At 45.5% G+C, this 20,884-nt stretch overlaps 1 protein-coding gene across 5 annotated transcripts in view; it reads left to right on the forward strand.

Moving 5' to 3' along the window:
- Window positions 1-20,884, forward strand: part of palld (palladin, cytoskeletal associated protein) — a 436,835-nt gene that overhangs the window by 409,780 nt on the left and 6,171 nt on the right. For all 5 annotated transcript variants that reach the window (XM_078561258.1, XM_078561267.1, XM_078561294.1 and 2 more), the window contains 4 exons: window positions 683-777; window positions 6,771-6,903; window positions 15,341-15,548; window positions 17,235-17,400. In XM_078561258.1, the coding sequence (XP_078417384.1) occupies window positions 683-777; window positions 6,771-6,903; window positions 15,341-15,548; window positions 17,235-17,400 (602 nt within the window). The remainder of the gene's footprint in view (window positions 1-682; window positions 778-6,770; window positions 6,904-15,340; window positions 15,549-17,234; window positions 17,401-20,884) is intronic.

Raw genomic sequence — 20,884 nt, forward strand, 5'->3', positions numbered from 1 at the left:
AAGTACACCAGTGTAGCTGCTGAGTTCCTTTGTAAATGAATAGAATGTGTTCTACGTAAGAACTGTCTGCCGCTCTACTGTCTATTGTACCAACTCCGCCATCCTGAAGCAAGTGTGCAACCCGGATCCATTAGTCCGACAAAACTAGTGACTGGGATCCAAACAGCCTGTCTCTGTGCTGTAAATTCCAGGTAGCTAGCTGAGTGTGAGAGGGTTGCCAGAACCATGAAAATTGTGTGTAGCCTTCAGTATTGCTGTATATAGAGTTCAGACTGCCTTTTCCACTGTTGGTGCAATGCTTGTGGCTAGTAGTTCCATCAATATCTAATTCCAGCCATTGATTGCAGTAGTAACCAATTAGCATAGCATTGTGTGTGATTTCAAATGTCAGAATTTTATCAATATAATTCTTCATATTCAACAGCTTGCACTTTATATCACACCATTAAGAGAGTAAAACAGTAGTTTTTGGGGAGTGTCTCAATAGAAGAGAGAGAATGAGATTTAGAGAGGGAGTTCTGAAGCTGAGTCTAAGCAGCTGAAAACTTAACACCAAACAGTGGAGACGGAGAAATCGGAGCTGCTAAAGGGGCCAGAATTGGAGGAGCATAGAGATCTCAGCAGTTAACTGGTTTATTGGACCTGCCATGAATGTTTTGATTGTTTCTTGCTCTTTTCACAGGGTAGGACCAGCTGCACGGGCAGATTAATGGTTCAAACTGTGAGCCAGAGAGGACGCTCTCCCCGATCCCCTGCTGGGCAGTCACCTGGACGGAGGTAATGTTATTTCCTTACGTGGGAGGATCCAGGGGTCTTGACAAAACCTACCCCTCTACCTCAATCTCAGGCATACATAGACGTTTACATAGAATGTACAGCACAGATACAGGCCATTCAGCCCAAATGATCTACATGCGTGTTTATGCTCTACAAGAGTCTCTTTCCCCCCCACCCCACCCCACCGCTCTTCATCTCCCCCCATCAACCTATCCTTCTATTCTTCCTCCTTAATGTGTTTTCCTAGCTTCTCCTTAAATACCCCCAATGACATTCACCGCAGCTACTTGTGGGCGTGAGCTCCACATTCTGACCCTTCTCTGGGTAAAGGAGTTACTCCTGAGTTCCCTATTGGGTTTTTGAATAACTATCTCATATATATACATGGCCCCTGGCCTTTAGTCTGCACCACAAGTGAAAGCATCTCTCTGTCCACCGGATCCCTCCATAACCTTAGAAATGTAACAGGTCACTTCTTGGCCTTCAGTTTTCTCAAAGGAGCCTCGGCCTGTTCAGTCTGGTCTGATACCTCTCAGTTCTGGTCACCATCTTTTGTAAACCACTTTCTGCTCCTTCACCAGTGTCTCTGTGCTTTTCGTAAGATGGCGACCAGAACTGTGTATGGTGCGATCCAACCAAGATGAGACACATGTTTGACATTACATTTTGTCTTGGTAGTACATCCATCCTTTTCATTTTCTAATTAAGAAAGAAGAGTCTGCCAGGGGAAAAGGCAGCAAGGACTCTGTTGCTGAAAGAGTAACGATGTCTTTGGATTTCAGTGGCGACTCTACTGGAATTGGTCCTGTACTGAATATGAGCATCTCTGATAAAGCCCGCCTCCCTTCGCCCCACCTTCAGGCTTTTGTTTCTAATCTTTTGTAATGAAATGGCTGGGAGTAGCTACATGGCAATAACCCAACTGAGTGAGGGCAATTTGTAAACCAGTCGAGTTTTGCTCTCAACCACTTGCATTTATTTGGCACCTTTTTAAACATGCTGAAGCATCCCAAGGTGGTTCACAGAAATGTAGTCCGACAAAATTTGACATCCCACCACATAAGGAGACGTTCAGATGGCCAGGCCCTTGGTCAAAGATAAAAGCAAAATATTACGGATGCTGGAAATCTGAAATGAAAATTAAAGTACTGGAAAAACTTAGCATCTGCAGAAAGAGAAACAGAGTTAATGTTTCGAGTCCAATATGACTCTTCCTTGGAACCGAAGAGAGGTGTAAAATGCCTAATCGGAAGGTGAGGTGCTGTTCCTCCAGTTTGCATTGGGCTTCACTGGAACGTTGTAGCAGCCCGAGAACAGACATGTGAACGTGAGAGCAAGATTGGGAATTGAAATGGCAAGCAGACTGGAAGGTTGGGGTTACGCTTGTGGATTGAGCGGGGGTGTTCCACAAAGAGGTTTTAAGCTGAGTCTTATAGGAGGTAGAGAAAATAAGGGAGGAAATTCCAGAGCTTGGCTGTGCGTTCAGCTACCAATGCTGGGTGAAGGAAGCAGGGTTTGTGCAGGCGCCAGAGTCGGAGGATTGCAAGGACATCAGAGGATTGAAGGGTCTGGAGGAGGTTGGAGTCAGTGGAGGGTGAGGTCATGGAGGGATTTGGACGCAAGGGTAGGTTTAAAGATGCACACTTTTTTACAAACTTGTGAATCAGTAACCATCCCCATTTATGCATTCCATATACTACAGAGGCTGTAATGGGAACTCATCCAAGTATTGTAAGTACAGGAAAATGAAGCACTTCCCACACTAAATTGGAAAATCATGATCCTTTCCTGTGAGATTTGTCTGTATCAAATTGAATAAATTGGTCTTGAGTGACATGCACTTTTATTGTATTTGAATTAGCTATTGCTTTCTTTAACGTGACACCAATTCGGGGTCCGACCTGCTATTGCTTAGTTGGATCAGGATACCTTTCACGTCCAGTGTTGGTGTCAGTCATGGCTCAGTGTGTAAAACTCTCACCCCTTAGTCAAAAGCTTGTGGGTCCAAGTCTCACTCCGGAGGCTTGAGCATATAATTTATGCTGACACTTCAGTGCAGTACTGAGGGAGTGCTACACTTCCTGAGGTGCCGTCTTTCAACTGAGCAGTTAATCCAAGGCCCCCGTCTGCCCCCTCAAGTGGACAAAAGATCCCTGGCATTATTTTGAAGAGGATCAGGGGAGCTTTCGCTGGTGTCCTGGCCAATGTGCATCCCTCAATCAGCATCACTAAAACGGATGATCTGGTCATTATCACAATGCTGTTTATGGGAGCTTGCTGTGCCCAAATTGGCTGCTGCGTTTCCAACATTACAGTAGTGACTACACTTTAAAAGTACTTCATTAGCTGTAAAGCAACTTGGGATGTCCTGAGGTTGTGAAAGGTGCTATATAAATGCAAATCTTTCTATTTTTGAGAGATTTATTAATGGCTCCTGTGTGTATAGTCAATAAACAGCCCAGTGTCTACTCCAATACTGAATATTGAGCAATCCTGGTTACACAAGCAAATTGTCCTTTTATTCCCAGCTTCACACTCAATTAAATAAATTTAACGGCCCATGTTGTGCTAGTGCATTTGCCTTTGTTACTTTTTGGAATTGTAGAGTACTGCAGCACAGAGCCACTTGGCCCAGCCTGTCTGCGCTGATCCTTTGGAAAGAGCTCTCTAATTAGTCACATTCTCTCGCTTTTTTTCCCCCTATCGCCCTGTAAACGTTTCCTCACAAATAAGGAACCACAGACTGACCAAATCAGATTGTTTGGATCATGCAGTTCCTGTGGATTTATCATTGCAGATCGAGGAGAGACATTCGTTGGAATACATGAGACAAATTTTTTAACCCAGTTTCCTTTTGAAAGTTACTCCAACCTCCCTTTCCAGGCGCTGCATTCTGGGTCGTCACAACAACAACCTGCATTTGTACAGCACCTTTTTGTGCAGTAACGTGTCGCCACATAAATGGAATTCCTCTCCTCTCGCATCTCGCGGCTCTCTTGCCATTTAGCTTGAACCTGTGTCTTCTAGCTGCTGATTACTGTGCCAGTGACTCCAAGAAATGCCACTTTACTCTTGAGCTGCAGCTGTAGTTGGTGTGGACACCAAACGGGGGGTGGGGGGCGGGGGGGTGGGGGAGTGGATATTTTATTACAGGAACCTCGCTGAGGCATCTGGTCCTTCAAACAACTAGAGCGATATTTTTTAATCCAGACTTGGATGAGTACAGCAGTTTATGGTATCAAAAATGTCTCAAAGCTCTTCAGGCAATGAATTTCTCTTTGAAGCTAAGCAGTGTTAATCAAGGAATTGTGTTTTTTTTAAAAAAGTGAAAAATCCCAGGATTTCAGACCTAATAACATGCTCACGCAAGCTTTTTCTTCTATTGGATCATTTCATTCTCCAATAACCCTAGCCCTAAAAGCTTGTAGTAAAATTTCCCAGAAAAGCTTTCTTTTGTGCAATTAGATATTTAAGGAGACACGAGCTTTTTGTAAGGAGTGGGGGGTGTGTGCGTGTGCGTGTGGCTGACCTGTCTTCATGCTGTTTCAATAACCGCTGGCGCTTTTGGGGGTTGGGGGTGGGTAGTGGGTGGGCAGGAGCGAGGCAGGGGGGGGTCTTGTGTTCAAACAAGCGATTCTTTCAGTAAAGCATTTCTGGAACGTTTTAAGGAGAAGTTGACCGGGGACGACTCATTTACTGCCCTCCATAATTGTTGCCTGTTTCTGTTTGACGGTCCAGCTGGAGTTTATAACTAAATATCTTGTCAAAAGACCCAGTTTCTGTTTCACGGACTGTAGGCGTGTACTTGTTCACATTCGGGACTGAAGGCTTAAGGTTTTTTTTTAAAAAGAAAGTTTGACTTGTAAATGCAATAAACCAGCTCTATTTGTGCAGCCGGGCTTTACACTGTAATCTGATCTTGAAATTTTAACTTGGGACGTTACTTTGTGGAGTTGGGAATCATGAAATCTGTGTGTCAGAGTCCACTCTGTCACTGAGACGCTCTTTAACCTCCAAGTCGGAAGGCGTAAATCAAAAACTTTCATTTATGTTGCGCCTTTCGTGACCAGTGGACATCAAAAGCGTTTTACAGCCAGTGAAATACTTTTGAAGATCATGGGTTCAGATTCACGCTCTGGAGATTTGAGCATGAACTTGAGCCTGGCATCCTCAGTGCAGTGCTGAGGAAGTGCTGCACTGTCAGAGGCGCCACCTTTCTAACAAAACATTCAAACTAGAGCCCCAGCTACCCTCTTGGGAATTACAATTTACAGGCCATTCGGCCCAGCAGGTCCCTTCTGGTGTTTATTTCACATAAGCCTCGATGCTATTTACCTCAGTTACCCTCTGTGATAGCAAAATTCACGATCTAACCACCTTCTGGGTAAAGAAGTTTCTCCTGAATTCCCTATCAGATTTATTAGTTACTATTGTATATTAAGGTACCTAGCTCTGGTCTTGCAAGTGGGAACATCATCTCTATGCCTACCCTATCTAACCGTTTCATCATTTTAAAAACTTCTATCCAAGACACCCCTCAGTCATCTCTTTTCTAGAGAAAAGAACCCCTGATTGTTAAATCTTTCCTGATAGGAATGGGTTATGGGAAGCGTGTTAGCAGTAATGTCACTGGGTTAGTAACCCTGAGAGCCAAGCTAAAGCCCTGGAGACGTGGCAGCTGGTCAAATTTCAATTCAATTGATGATTCTGAAATTGAAAACTAGGCTCAGTGGTGGTGATCATCGATTTGGCATTAAAAACTCATCTGGTTCCCTGATGTCCTTTTAGGGAAGGAAATCTGCTATCCTTGCCTGGTCTGGCCCACATGTGACTCCAGACCCACAGCAATGCGGTTAACTCTTAACTGCCCCCTGAAATGACCTAACGAGGTCAGTTCAAGGGCAATTAGGGATGGGCAATAAATGCTGGCCTTGCCAGTGATGCCCACATCCCATGAAAGAACAAAAAACTCTCAATTCTAATACCATTCTATCAAGTCACTTTCCTTTAAAGTACTGTTCAGTCAAAGGTATCATACCAAGGTGAATTGGGGCAAATGGATAAACAGTAGCAAAAGTAAACTGAGCTAGCCTTGTTGTTATTTTTCCCAGTGGGGGAGGGCAAACAAAGCAAGGGGATACTCAATAAACGGCAAGTTACTGAGAGGGGTTGAGGAAGCAAGAGACCTTGGAGCGCATGTCCACAGGTCCTTGGAGGTGACAGGACAAGTGGACAAGGTGATCAGGAAAACCTATGGAATGCTTTCCTTTATTGGGTAAAGTATTGAATACAAAAGCAGGGATGTAATGCTGGAACTGTGTATAAAACACTGGATATAATGATGAAACTGTATAAAACACTGGTTAAGCCACTGCTGGAATTTTGTGCACAGTTCTGGTCACCATATTATAGGAAGGACATAATTGCTCTGGAGAGAGTGCAGAGGAGATTTACAAGAATGTTGCCAGGGCTTGAAAATTGCAGCTATGAGGAGAGATTGGATAGGCTAGGGTTGTATTCCTTAGTACAGAGGAGGCTAAGGGGTGACCTAATTGAGGGGCCTAGACAGGAAAGACTTGTTTCCCCTAGCTGAGAGGGCAGTTACCAGGGGGCATAGATTTAAGGTGACTAGAGAAGGATTAGAGGGGAAATGAGGAAAAACCTTTCCTCGCAGAGGGTGGTGGGGTCTGGAATTCGCTGCCTAAACGTTGGTGGTTGAGGCTGAAACGTTCAACTCATTTTAAAAGGTACCTGGATCTGCGCCTGAAGTGCTGTAACCTACCAGGCTACAGACCAGGTGCTGGAAAGTGGGATTAAAATGAGCAGCTAGTTTCTTTTTTTTCCCCCTTTGGCCGGTGCAGACACGATGGGCTGTACGGCCTCTTCTGCACTGTAACTTTCCTATGGTTCTATGGGTAACCATATTCTCCGAACAAATGGGGTTATTTAAAAACCTGTGCCAGCTGATGTGATTTTTTTTGTATTGTCCTTAGACCTCGATCCCGTTCTCGAGACAGCGGGGAGGAGGCTGAAGCCATCCAGGAACGCTTCTTCCGGCCCCACTTCCTCCAAGCCCCAGGAGACATGGTCATCCAGGAGGGGAAGCTCTGCAGGATGGACTGCAAGGTAATCAGAAATTCATCGCGACAATAAAGGCAAAATACTGCAGATGCTGGAAATCCGAAATAAACACAGAAAAGTGCTGGAAAAACTCAGCAAGTTTGGCAGCATCTGTGGAGCAAGAAAGGGAGTTAAGGTTTCAAGTCCAATATGACCCTTCTTCGGAACTCAACTGGAAACTCTTGCCAAGGCTAAAAGTAAATAGTCTTGATGTGGTGTTCTTCCGTCAGGGACCAGTGGGCAGCACTCTTGCCTCTGAGTCAGAAGGTTGCGGGTCCGAGTCCCACGGCAGAGGCTTGGCACAGTATCTAGGCTGGCACTCCCCGTGCAGAACCGAGGGAGCGCTGCGCTGTTGGGGCTCCTTACCTTTTCATCTGAGGTGTTACACCAAAGCCCCAGTTGTGACACTGCGCAGAGAAATGGGATTGAGTGGATAGCTCTGACGTGAACTAATCCCGGCATTGGCACAAGCGAGCTGCGTGGACGCTTTGAGCTGGAATTTCTGATTCTATCACCTTTGACCCTGAAGGGGAAGAGGTACTGTGATTCTGGCATCATGGGGCAAGTAAATTGTGCATCTGGTTTAAGCATTAGTTTATATTTGAATCTGTGGCATTTGTTGATGTTTTCTGTAATGGTGGTGACCCCAGGTCATCCAACAAAACTTAAAGACTTCCAGATGAAAGTTTCAGCCCTTGTTTGCTTGATGATCCTTCGTATACAAACATTTTTGTTCTGTTTTAGTGGTTGAGGTCTGTCTTGAACTGGGAAGGAAATCATGCTGGTATAAGATAAACCTGACATAAGGCAAGCGTGCTTAGTCTGTTGCTTACATCTGGAGGAACTACAGAAGTCATGCAACTCAAATGGCTTAATCCATCTTGTCTTAACTAATGTACACTTGTTGTTTTGCACTCCAGTGACATTATGGTTCCCAACTGTTAACACCAATACAGTCTGCCATCCTTACCTGGTCTGGCCTACATGTGATTCCAGACGCATAGCAAAGTGGTTGTCTCTTAACTCTTAAGTGCCCTCTGAACATGGGCAATAAATGCTGGTCTAGTCAGGGACGCCCACATCCCATGGACAAATGAAAAAAACTCACTGTTCCTGTTTGGTCCAGGCAGCTGCCTATGTTGGGTAAATAGGGTTGACCATTTACTATCACCCATTGGCGCCATTATGAAGGTGGCCCTTAAACTGTATTAAGCACACTGGGTGATTTGGGCACCTGTTCACACAGCCCCCTACCCGCTTGTTGAGCCAGATGCATCCCGACTCCGATTGAAATGTTGGGAAGAGATTGTTTCCCTCGTTGGGTTAAGTTTGATACAACTTGATAGATAATTAAAGAACTGAGGTGACATGTCCTAGCTCCTTTCTAAGGTGAGAGAGAATGGCCTTTAGGGGGAGGCTGTGGCGTAGTTGGTAATGTCACTGGACTAGTAATCCAGAGGCCCAGGCTAATGCTCTGGGGGGGATCAGGGGTTCAAATCCCACCACAGCAGCTGGTGGCATTTAAATTCAATTAATAAATCTGGAATTATAAAGCTAATCTCAGTAATGGTTACCATGAAATTATCATCGATCGTTATAAAGACCCATCTGGTTCACTAAGGAAATCTGTTGTCCTTACCTGGTCTAGCCAACACATGACTCCAGACCCACAGCAATGTGGTTGACACATTAGCCCTAGGCCACTCAGTTCAAGGGCAATTAGGGATGGGCAACAAATGCCCACGTCCCATGAAAGAATAAAGGGAAAAAGAACTTGGCCTGTTTGTCTCATCCTCCTACAGACAGCAGCCAGTTCCAAGACTTTAATCTCTGAAAAGCTGACTGATTCATTAGTTTGTCAGAGTAGGTTTCTGAATTACCCTCTCTCCAAGAGATGTACACTGTCCTGAATTCTCCACAACTTCACGCAGCCATTTCTTTGTTATACCATCCACCGGGTATAGTGGGCGAGTTGCATTGGCATGAACGATATCCGCTGTAAAACAGCGTATTAAAAAGGGAAACTTTCCCTTGGCGTTGAATGATCGGCCGTCTGTTGGCTGTAAGTGTCATGTGTGATACGGAACAGTCTCCACCCTGTTTGGGTGAATGTGGGACTGCAACAAACTACCCACAATGCAGGACAGAATAACAAATGAGAGAGAAAGGACTTGAATTTACATAGCACCTTTCACAACCTCAGGATTCCCCTAAGTGCTTTACAGCCAATGGAGTATGTTTACAGTGTAGCCATAATGTATGAAACGCAGCAACCAATTGTACACAGACCAAAAAGCAATACGATAATGACCATGGAATGTCTAAGCGATGGTTGATGGAGGGATAAATATTGGCCAGGACACAGGGGAGAATCCCTCTGAGTCTCTTCCAAAGAAAGTCATTGGCTCCAACATTCATTCACATGGCTGACCAGGAGTGCCTCCCACACTTTCTGTCTGCGGTTGCCGTGTGTTGGAAGGATTTGCAGGTTGACACTCAACCTGTTTGGCCACATTGTGAATTCACCTTCCTTGGCCATCAAGTCCCTGAGCTTGTGGCTCAGAGGCAGAGAGGTTTACCCATTGCACCACAAAACCTCCATGAGCAGTGTATTAATGTTCACTGCAGAAGATAGAAAATGACAGCAGAAGATCCTGGACCCAGCATCTGCCTGACCTGCTGTGTGTTTCCAGCAGGTCCTGATTTTATCTCCAACTTCCAGCATTTGCAGTATTTTGCTTTTATGGGGCTGCATATTATGGAGGGGGGGGGTGGGGTGTGCGGATGGCTTACACCCCACCCCCACCCCAGAAGGAAAGTCAGTATGAAGCCAACTCGCTCCATGCCACCCCACCCCACCCCACCACCGTAATGCGCTGCGGGCAGGCTTAATTGGCTGACCGGGGAGGAAGTCCGGCCCTCGGCACCTGCCGGCCAATCAGATTGGCCGGCAGCTCCAGACGCCAAAATCTCATGAGCAGACACTGCCAGGACTGCAACCAGTCCTAAGAAGGCAACTCAATGTATGCCAGAATCCCAAGTCCAGGGTATTGGGCTGGGGAGGGTTTGACCAGCTTGGGTGGGGGGTGGTGGGCGATGGTGAGGTGGGGGTTGGTGTCGTTTGAAGAGCAGGCGGGTAGGAAAAAAGGGAAGGGGTACTATCTTAGGGGGCTGCCCCTAAAACACTTTTTAAAAATTTTTCTTAACAAAAGCAGCCTGCCAGCTCTCACCCACACCAACCATATTATGGCATGGGCAGCACATTATTGAGGGTAATTGGTTTATTAATGAGCTCAATTGATCCTTGATTATTTATTTACATATGGCAGACGGGCTGCCGATTTCGGAGTCCGCTCACCTACTATATTATGAGGGGTGGGAAGGTGGTGGGGTTTTGTGTGTCCCTCTGCCAAAAACATGCCCAGCGGTTTGGGGTGTGGGGGGGCACATAAAAACCAGCCCTCTGTCTTAATTCAGCTAGTTATACAGCAGGATTCCAATGTTTGGGTTTCATTAACTGGACAAAACGGAGAGGATCTATTAGTTTCTGGTCGAACCCTCACTGCTGACAGGAGCTGAAAAACCCAGTTGACCAAAAAAATATCTTTAACGTGATGACAGTATCAGCCATGGCTCAGTCAGACTCTTGGCTCTGACTCTGAAGGTCATGGGATCAACCCCCACCCCAGAGACCTGAGCACAAAAGAAAAGAGCTGGCGTTCCAACGTTGTACTGAGGGAGAGCTACACTGTCAGAGGTGCCTTCCTTTGGATGAGCTGTTAAACCGAGGCTCCTGTGCCCCCTCAGGTGGATGTAAAAGGTCCCATGGCACTTTTTTTTGAGGTAGAGCAGGGGAGTTCTCGCCAGTGTCCCGACCGATTTTAATTTATCCCTGAATCAACGTCCCTAAAGCAGATTCTCTGGTCGCTCTGGTCATGGTGGGCACTCAGCCTCATTCTGCGCTGTAACCATTCTACGATTATCTCAGTGCTGTTCATGGGAGCTTGATGTGTGCAAATTGGCTGCCGTGTTTCCTACATTCTGAACCAAAATCCTGGGAATGCCCTTCCTTACAGCACTGTGGGTGTACCTATATCACACGGACTGCAGCGGTTGAAGAAGGTGGCTCACCATCACCTTCTGAAGGGCAATTAGAGATGGGCAACAAATGCTGGCCTAGCCAGCAACACCCACCTCCCATGAAAGAATTTTTTTTTAAATTACAACAGTGACGACACTTTAAAAGTACTTCATTGGCTGTAAAGTGCTTTGGGTATCCCTGAGGCTGTGAAAGGCACTATATAAATGCAAGTCTGCCTTTTTCTTGTAACAATGAAGTTGGGGGGGCAGGTGGGAAGCTCCCATTAGCTTTTGAAGTTCAGGTCACCACAGACTGGATTTCACTCGCATTTTAAACAGTAGACTAAAGAGAATTACGTTTCTGAAAGAAAGACAGAATGTTAACAAAATAGCCTCGAGGCATTTCTGACAACAGCTCTTAATAGACATTATGCACATATGTATAATTTCCGCTGAGATAACACAAGTTTAAAAAAAAAATGCATAACATCAGACACTTGAGGTCAAATTCATTCGGGGCTGAGTCAGATTGTCTGAGTTGTGTAGTCAAAGCCAAATTAAAGATGTGGAATTCAGCTGTCTGCTTCTGAACAAGCAGAGAGAGTTGACTCTGCGTTGGTAAGGTTACACCTTCCCCAGCTCATGGTAAGAATTGGCAACACGAAGGACATTGTACCAATATCACCTCACTTGTGCTCTTGATCAATCGCAATAAAAACTCACCGCCATCAGCGTATAACCTCTTCTTTCAAGCCCGACAATGACTTATCAAGGTTTTGACAGCCAAACCAATTTGTATAGTGTCGGTTTAACAAGTATTTCTGTAGCTTGTTACTTGAGCGTAGTTAGTGGCTTTGGGCTGGGCTTATATCAGATGTGTTGCATAGTGCACAGGTGCAGGTCTAACATCTACCAAGAACCTGTTTACGCAGGAGCACTGAAGCCTCACAAAGAGGACCCTTATCTCCAAATCTCTGGGCATGCATGTCCCTTATCTCTGGCCTCTGGGCGTGGGTGTTTTCCCACGGGAAACTTCTTAACTTGCGTTTTTGTTAAATCACCTCTTGCTGCTGAAATGTGTGCAAGTTGAAATGTAAATATACAAGCATTACAAAATTGACTGTCAGGAAAAGGCCAGCTGGTCTAGCAAGTGTAGCCCACACCAGGATAGTTGGAGAACCAAGACTTAACACATGCCCCCCCCACCCCAACCCAGGGACGAAACCACACAAAAACCCAGGGCCAATAAGGAAAAGAGATAAAAACAAAAAGCTAAAAGCTACTGCGGATGCTGGAAATCCAAAACAAAACAAAAACAGAATTACCTGGAAAAACTCAGCAAGTCTGGCAGCATCGGCGGAGAAGAAATCAGTCAACGTTTCGAGCCTCCATGGCCCTTCGGCAGAACTGCAGCATAGTTTCAACAAGGGAGAAATATAAATTGGTTTAAGGTGGGTGGGGGGCGGGGGGGAAGAGACACATTGAGGGTGTGGTGTGAGCAGATAATCAAAAGATGTCAGAGACAAAAGGGTCAAAGAGGTGTTGAAGGTGGTGGTCTTTGTCTGAGAAAAGTGCTAATTAAGAATGGAATACAGGATATTCAAAGTACAGCTCTAGTGGGGGTGGGGTGGAAAGACTAAAGGTTTTAGTTTTAGATTTAAAAATAATGGAAATAGGTGGGGAAAGAAGAATCTATATAAATTATTGAAAAAAAAAAAGCGGGTGGGGGGGGGAAAAGAAACAGGGTGGGGATGGGGGGAGGGGGAGTTTAAGATCTAAAGTTGTTGAATTCAATATTCAGCCCAGAGGGCTGTAAAGTGCCTAGTCGGAAGATGAGGTGCTGTTCCTCCAGTTTGCGTTGGGCTTCACTGGAACAATGCAGCAAGCCAAGGACAGACATGTTGGCAAGAGAACAGGGTGGAGTGTTAAAATGGCAAGCGACAGGGAGGTTTGGGTCTTTCTTGCGGACAGACCGCAGGTGTTCCGCAAAACGGTCGCCCAGTTTGCGTTTGGTCTCTCCAATGTAGAGGAGACCGCATTGGGAGCAATGAATGCAGTAGACTAATTTAGGGGAAATGCAAGTGAAATGCTGCTTCACTTGAAAGGAGTGTTTGGGCCCTTGGACGGTGAGGAGAGAGGAAGTGAAGGGGCAGGTGTTGCATCTTCTGCGTGGGCATGGGGAGGTGCCATAAGTGGGGGTTGAGGAGTAGGGGGTGATGGAGGAGTGGACCAGGGTGTCCCGGAGGGAACGATCCCTACGGAATGCCGTCAAGGGGGGTGAAGGGAAGATGTGTTTGGTGGTGGCATCATGCTGGAGTTGGCGGAAATGGCGGAGGATGATCCTTTGAATGCAGAGGCTGGTGGGGTGATAAGTGAGGACAAGGGGGACCCTATCATGTTTCTGGGAAGGAGGAGAAGGCGTGAGGGAGGATGCGCGGGATATGGGCCGGACACGGTTGAGGGCCCTGTCAACGACCGTGGATGGAAAACCTCGGTTAAGGAAGAAGGAGGACATGTCAGAGGAGCTGTTTTTGAAGGTAGCGTCATCAGAACAGATGCGACGGAGGCGAAGGAACTGAGAGAATGGGATGGAGTCTTTACAGGAAGCGGGGTGTGAGGAGCTGTAGTCAAGGTAGCTGTGGGAGTCGGTAGGCTTGTAATGGATATTGGTGGACAGTCTATTATCAGAAATTGAGACAGAGAGGTCAAGGAAGGGAAGAGAAGTGTCAGAGATGGACCATGTGAAGATGATGGAGGGGTGGAGATTGGAAGCAAAATTAATAAATTTTTCCAGGTCCCGACGAGAGCATGAAGCAGCACCGAAGTAATCATCGATGTACCGGAGAAAGAGTTGTGGGAGGGGGCCGGAGTAGGACTGGAACAAGGAATATTCCACATACCCCATAAAGAGACAGGCATAGCTGGGGCCCATGCGGGTACCCATAGCCACACCTTTTATTTGGAGGGAGTGAGAGGAGTTAAAGGAGAAATTGTTCAGTGTGAGAACAAGTTCAGCCAGACGGAGGAGAGTAGTGGTGGATGGGGATTGTTGGGGCCTCTGTTCAAGGAAGAAGCTAAGGGCCCTCAGACCATCCTGGTGGGGGATGGAGGTGTAGAGGGATTGGACATCCATGGTGAAGAGGAAGCGGTTGGGGCCAGGGAACTGGAAATTGTTGATGTGACGTAAGGTGTCAGAGGAATCACGGATGTAGGTGGGAAGGGACTGGACAAGGGGAGAGAGAAGGGAGTCAAGATAACGAGAAATGAGTTCCGTGGGGCAGGAACAGGCTGACACGATCGGTCTGCCAGGACAGTTCTGTTTGTGGATTTTGGGTAGGAGGTAGAAGCGGGCCGTCCGAGGTTGGGCGACTATCAAGTTGGAAGCTGTGGGAGGAAGATCTCCAGAGGAGATGAGGTCAGTGACAGTCCTGGAAACAATGGCTTGATGTTCTGTGGTGGGGTCATGGTCCAGGGGGAGGTAGGAGGAAACGTCTGCGAGTTGACGCTCAGCCTCCGCGAGGTAGAGGTCAATGCGCCAGACAACAACAGTACCACCCTTGTCAGCGGGTTTGATGACAATGTTGGGGTTGGACCTGAGAGAACGGAGTGCAGTGAGTTCAGAGAGAGACAGATTAGAATGGGTGAGAGGAGCAGAGAAATTGAGACGGCTAATGTCACGCCAACAATTCTCAATGAAAAGATCAAGAGAAGGTAAGAATCCAGAGGGAGGGGTCCAAGTGGAGGGAGTGAAGGAAAAGAGATCCTCTGGAAAGTTCCTTTCTCCAACCCCTCCAAGTGAGTGACACCAATCCAGGAGATCCCACGACCAAGTGTTACTTGCCTTCAAAAGATGCCCTCACTATCCCATTCAGAAATCGATCCAGTTCCCTCCTTGAAGGTAGAGATTCAACACCCACCACAGCGGCCGTTACTCTAGTACTCCAGAGGCTCTATTCTCTCTGGGGAAGAAAAGAACTATCTAGCATCCTGACCATTCCCACTCTTAAACTCATTCATGAGCCCTGTCCTTCTCAAAAAAATCAATCAAGTGGATTGGCGTATAGAATGCTTACAGTGCAGAAGGAGGCCATTCATCCCACTGTGTCCATGCTGTCTCCTTGCAAAAGCAATTCAGCTCGTCCCACTCCCCTGCCGCCTTTTCCCACCACCACCCCCCCCATCTAAGGCTGACACACAAATGAAAACCTTGGGCTTTCAAAATAATAATGTACTTCAGGAGAATGTTACAAGCCTGTGGTGTGATCAATCTGTCGCCTGTTTCACACCTATCAGAATCATCGATGCTAGAGGGGAAAACTGTTGTGTTTTGTGCTCACGAGCTCTCCTTTGTGTGTTCTGACAGGTCAGTGGCCTACCAACTCCAGACCTAATCTGGCAATTGAATGGGAAGCAGATCCATTCAGACAGCAGCCACAAGATGCTTGTGCGTGAGAATGGCGTACACTCCCTGGTCATTGAACCAGCCACTGCCAGAGATGCCGGGATGTACACATGCATAGCCACCAACCGAGCTGGCCAGAACTGTTTCAGTCTCGAGCTAATAGTTGCAGGTACAAAATTTTCTCCTTTGCTTCCCACCCGCGATAACTTGAGTTCCACTGCTCCAGGTTTCAGATTAAAGTTGGACTCCATGCCTAGTTTGAACTCTGAAGATTGACATTTAGTCCCATCTGAGATGGGTCCAGGTCGGAGGCTATGTTATTGAACATCAAACAGAGGGAGGCTTTCAGAGTTCCACCTTACATTGCCCAGTCTCCATCAGATCTGCCAAACTGGGTATATATTCTGGCTAACACCCTTCTCATTTAGCCTCAGAATGTCCCTTACAGTGCCTTACAATTGCCTTTAATGCAGTGTAACCACTGGTTCAGTGTAGGGTATGCACCAGCCAATTTATGCACAGGAAAGCTCCCAAGCCATGAATTAATGACCATGCCATCTGTTTAGGTGTTAGTTGACAGATAACCGCCGGCTTAAGACACCAGGGAGATTATCCATGGTGATCTTCAAAATGGTGCCGTGGGATATTTCAGGTCCACCTGAGAGGAGACAGACTTCAGCTAGTTGGCACCTCTGGCAGTGTGCCACTCCCTCAGTACTGCACTGGGAGTGTACTCTGGACTATACGTTGAAGTTTCAGGCATGGGGCTTAAACGCATGGCATTCCAATTTAGAGGGAATATTACCACCCATGGCTAGTGCTTCAGTTTGAATATTTAACATGCCTGCACTGTCTCCCACCTTGCCCCACTCTAACACGGGCACTTGTTTTATGTAGTTTAATCCCCATGCCGTGGGTGAACAAAACGCGCAGAAGTTTAGTCTGATTGCAAATAATTGCAATTATTCGTTTACGGGGATGTTCACGATTGTGTAATCCTTTTATCATTTTACACTTTATTTTTATTTTAATGATTGTCTCTATGTTATGAATTATGATTGCTTGTTTTATTTGTACTGTCATGACAATTCGACACATGCCACCAAGATGATTCTTTTCAAGGAACCAATTATCTACCCATCTATCTGATAAGTATTCCTATGGGAACAGTATCAGCCTGAGAATGTGCTCCCACACATCCCCAAGGGAGAAAATCTAATTTGTCAAAATCGCAAGTTTTTATGACAACTCATCCACTGAAGACAAGTTTTCTGCTGAGTATCTTGTGACTGAAGCATGATATGCTGCCTTGGGGCATTTGCCAATATAACTTTAGTGAGGAAATAATTAAGAAATGAAGGTAATGGTTCAAAGATGTAGTCAAATACATTAAGGCATCCTCTGCTGTCAAGTCTATTCCTGTTCAATGTGCTGCATTACAGAGTTTAACAGTGGGGTAAAAGTTGAACCAAATACCTTACATGGACCACAGTTATTGTCTAAGCCCCCTCACAGATGTGCATCCAGGTGTGTGTGTCCTGGTATCTGTGCCTCCGAAATACCACCAACCATCGATAACTAATCACTGGATGTTCTCACTCTTGGCGAATTTCTTTGAGGAAGAAATTCTTACTCTTTGTAGGGAAGCCCTGCCTTAACTGTTGGGACACTGAACTGAGCAGCAATCCACAATGGGCTGAGAGTGGGATATTGATTGTCCCACTCCAACAGGTTTTCTTCAGGGGGTTAGAGAAGACTCGGAAAATGAACAGAATCTTGGAATTCAATCTTTACCCTAAAATAAGAAACTGCATGGTTTTTTACTTGCTGATTTCATTCTGTTCTTTCCTCACAGCTAAAGAGATGGTCAGAGCCCCGGTCTTTATAGAGAAGCTGCAGAACACTGGCGTGGCCGAAGGATACCCAGTACGGTTAGAGTGTCGTGTCTTTGGTGTGCCGTATCCTCAGATCTTCTGGAAGAAGGACAATGAATCTCTCACTCAGAACACTGAGAGAGTAAGGTGAGCGGGTTCATGATTCCTGCCTGGTTTGCACTGCCAGGAGTTGACAGTCATGATGTGCATGCACCTTTAGGGGAGCGCATCTTAAACTGCGGTCTATCACTATCCACAACAAGACAGGCTATGATATATAACCCCATTTACTCTGAAGACTCTGGAACACAGCAGCAGTCCTACAGACCAAGCGTGTCTACATAGCCTCCCAGTTACCATTGTCTGTATTGTGTCTTAATTTCAAATAAAGAACCCACATTATTGTTTTACCAATCCTCACCATATGATTACTACATTTGTGACAAAGAGAAGAACGCAAAGTTGACCTCTTGAATTGTTTTTATTCATTCATAAGATGGCAAGGCCAGTATTTAATGCCGATCTCTGAAGGCCCTTGAGCAGGTAGTGGTCAGCTGCCTTGCTGAATACAACTGAGTAACTTGCTCAACAAAATAAAAACAGAATTACCTGGAAAAACTCAGCAAGTCTGGCAGCATCAGTGGAGAAGAAATCAGTCAACGTTTCGAGCCCTCATGGCCCTTCAGCAGAACTGAAGCATAGTTTCAACAAGGGAGAAATATAAATTGGTTTAAGGTGGGTGGGGGGGAAGAGACACATTGAGGGTGTGGTGTGAGCAGATAATCAAAAGATGTCAGAGACAAAAGGGTCAAAGAGGTGTTGAAGGTGGTGGTCTTTGTCTGAGAAAAGTGCTAATTAAGAATGCAAGACAGGATATTCAAAGTACAGCTCTAGTGGGGGTGGGGTGGAAAGACTAAAGGTTTTAGTTTTAGATTTAAAAAATCTAATTTAATTGGTCTAAAAACCAATTTATATTTCTCCCTTGTTGAAACTATGCTTCAGTTCTGCTGAAGGGCCATGAGGGCTCGAAACGTTGACTGATTTCTTCTCCACCGATGCTGCCAGACTTGCTGAGTTTTTCCAGATAATTCTGTTTTTATTTTGTTTTGGATTTCCAGCATCCGCAGTAGCTTTTAGCTTTTTGTTTTTATCTTTGAGTAACTTGCTCGGCCATTTCAGAGGATGGGTAAGAGCCAACCATGTTGCTGTGGGTCTGGAGTCACATATAGGCCAGACTGGGTAAGGATGGCATTAATGAACCCAGCAGGTTTTTTGCAACAAGAACTGAGCCAGCTTTTTATTCCAGGTTTATTAGTTGTTATATTTCCCAGCTGCTATACTGGGATATGAACTCATGTCACCAGATCACAATACGGGTCTCTAGATTACTAGTCCGATAGCATAACCATTGTGCCACCATATCCCTAAACTGGAATGCTTCCTTTTTGTTAAGGGAACGCCCTCAGCACTGTGGGTGTACCTCCACCACATGGACTGCAGCGGTTCAAGAAGGCAGCTCACCACCACCTTCTCAAGGGCAATTAGAGATGGACAATAAACGCTGGCCCAGCCAGCGACGTTCACATCCCTTGAAAGATTGTTTTTTTTTAAAAAAAACTTGTAAAACCAAATCAACTAGAAACCACAAAATAGTCATTTATTTTCTGGTTGACGGGATAAATCTGTCGTTTGATCCTTCAAAGACTCTAGTTCCTTTGTAGTGACTTTGCGATTACTTGCATTAAGCATGTAAGTAGCTATTAGTCTGTCCAGAGAGAGCGACGGCTCCTTTTTTGGCATCAGCAGAAGCTGGCTTCTCTTTTTTCAATAAAAAAAATTCCCCCAACTATTTTGTAATACATTGAAATGCTAGGTTTCTGTCTTCTGTAAACAATCAAATTCCACAAATTCCTTCCATGTTGAAACACTCTCCTCAGTTGCAACCCTCAACTATGGTAGCCCTTCATCAGATAAGAGGAAAATAATTAGTTTGTTCAAACCCCTTCGATTTTGAAGCCACCCATTGAAAGGTAAAGCTGATAGCCAAAGTTTTTTTAAATATATGTATGTGGATAAATTACACATATGACAGTTAACACACAGCCATTTTCTGCACCATTCTGCATCTCCTGATGTAGATGCATTCATTATCGACAATAACTTGTATTTATATAGTGTCTTTAATGTAGAAAAACATCCCAAGGCATTTCACAGGAGTGGTTATCAGACAGAGCTTTGACAATGAGCCACTTCAGGAGATAATATGGCAGGTTACCAAATGTTTTGTCAAAGGAGAGGACAGTTAAGGGGGTAATTTCTAGGGCTTATTTTCCAGGTAGCTTTTCATTGTCAGCAAAGTAAAGTCGGAACCTGTACCCTCACCTGCAAAAGCTCCATCCTGCCTAGTTTTGGATCATGCAACTCCAGGTGCTGCCTCGCACTAACAGGAATACAGCCAAACTGCAGAGATATGGCTCCCCTGCATTGTCTGCAGTACAGGTGAAGAAGGGTCCATGATTCTACTGTTGTAGAAATTGTTTTAGCTATGTAAGTGTGCAGCAACTCACCAAGGCTCCTTAGACAGCACCTTCCAAACCCGTGACCTCTACCATCTAGAAGGACAAGGGCAGCAGATACATGGGAACATCACCACCTGGAAGTTCCCCTCCAAGTCACTCACCAGCCTGACTTGGAAATATATCGCCGTTCCTTCATTGTCCCTGGGTCAAAATCCTGGAACTCCCTCCCAAACAACACTGTGGGTGTACTACACTACATGAACTGCAGTGGTTCAAGAAGGCAACTCACCACCTTCTCAAGGGCATTAGGGATGGGCAACAAATACTGGCCTAGCTGCCGATGCCCACATCCCATGAGCAGATAATAAAAAAAGCTGAGTAAGGGACAAGCTGATCCTCTGTTCTCAATGGGCAGGGTACAGACTGTACCCAACCAGCCCATGCTTGCAATACTTAAAACATAGTGTCCAACATTAGATGTGATTCTACGATTGCACAACATTTGCTAAATAATCCTGTGCTTAGAATTACGCTGACAACCAATTTAAGATTGTCAGTTGGGCTCAAAATGAGGCACATTTGCGTGTAATAGAAGCTACATATATTAATACACAGGGCCCTGTTCTTTGCAGACAGAACATATACATACATTGTGCCTTTTTCAGCTAAACAAAATAAGGGACAGCTGGTTCATTCCCCAGGGTAATGCCTTGACCAATCAAAGTCAAACTGCCTGGTTTAAATTTCAAACAACGCTTGACTGTTAACTATCAGTCACAATCAACTGGTGCACTCTCCTTGGCAATGCATCTACCAATCAGATTCCACTTCCCAACCAAGTCAATTGCAGATTGTCCTGATGAGTGCAAGGCGAAAAGCTTCGACAAAAAATGTATTTTTTTTAAGCCATATTCAAGTTCTGTCCTACCAAATGACTGTTTAAACAGTACTTTTAATGCTGAGACTTTAGAGAAAGACAGTGCCATTCGTGTCTTTGGGACATCCCCAAAGTGCTTTGCAGCTAACTAGTCACTTTTGAAGTGCGGTCAGTGTTGTAATGCAGGAATCATGGCACACGATTGGCACACAGCAAGCTCTCATAAACAACGTTG

Source organism: Cetorhinus maximus, chromosome 2 (genome assembly GCF_964194155.1).
Source record: "Cetorhinus maximus chromosome 2, sCetMax3.hap1.1, whole genome shotgun sequence".
In the NCBI taxonomy this organism is placed as follows: domain Eukaryota; kingdom Metazoa; phylum Chordata; class Chondrichthyes; order Lamniformes; family Cetorhinidae; genus Cetorhinus; species Cetorhinus maximus.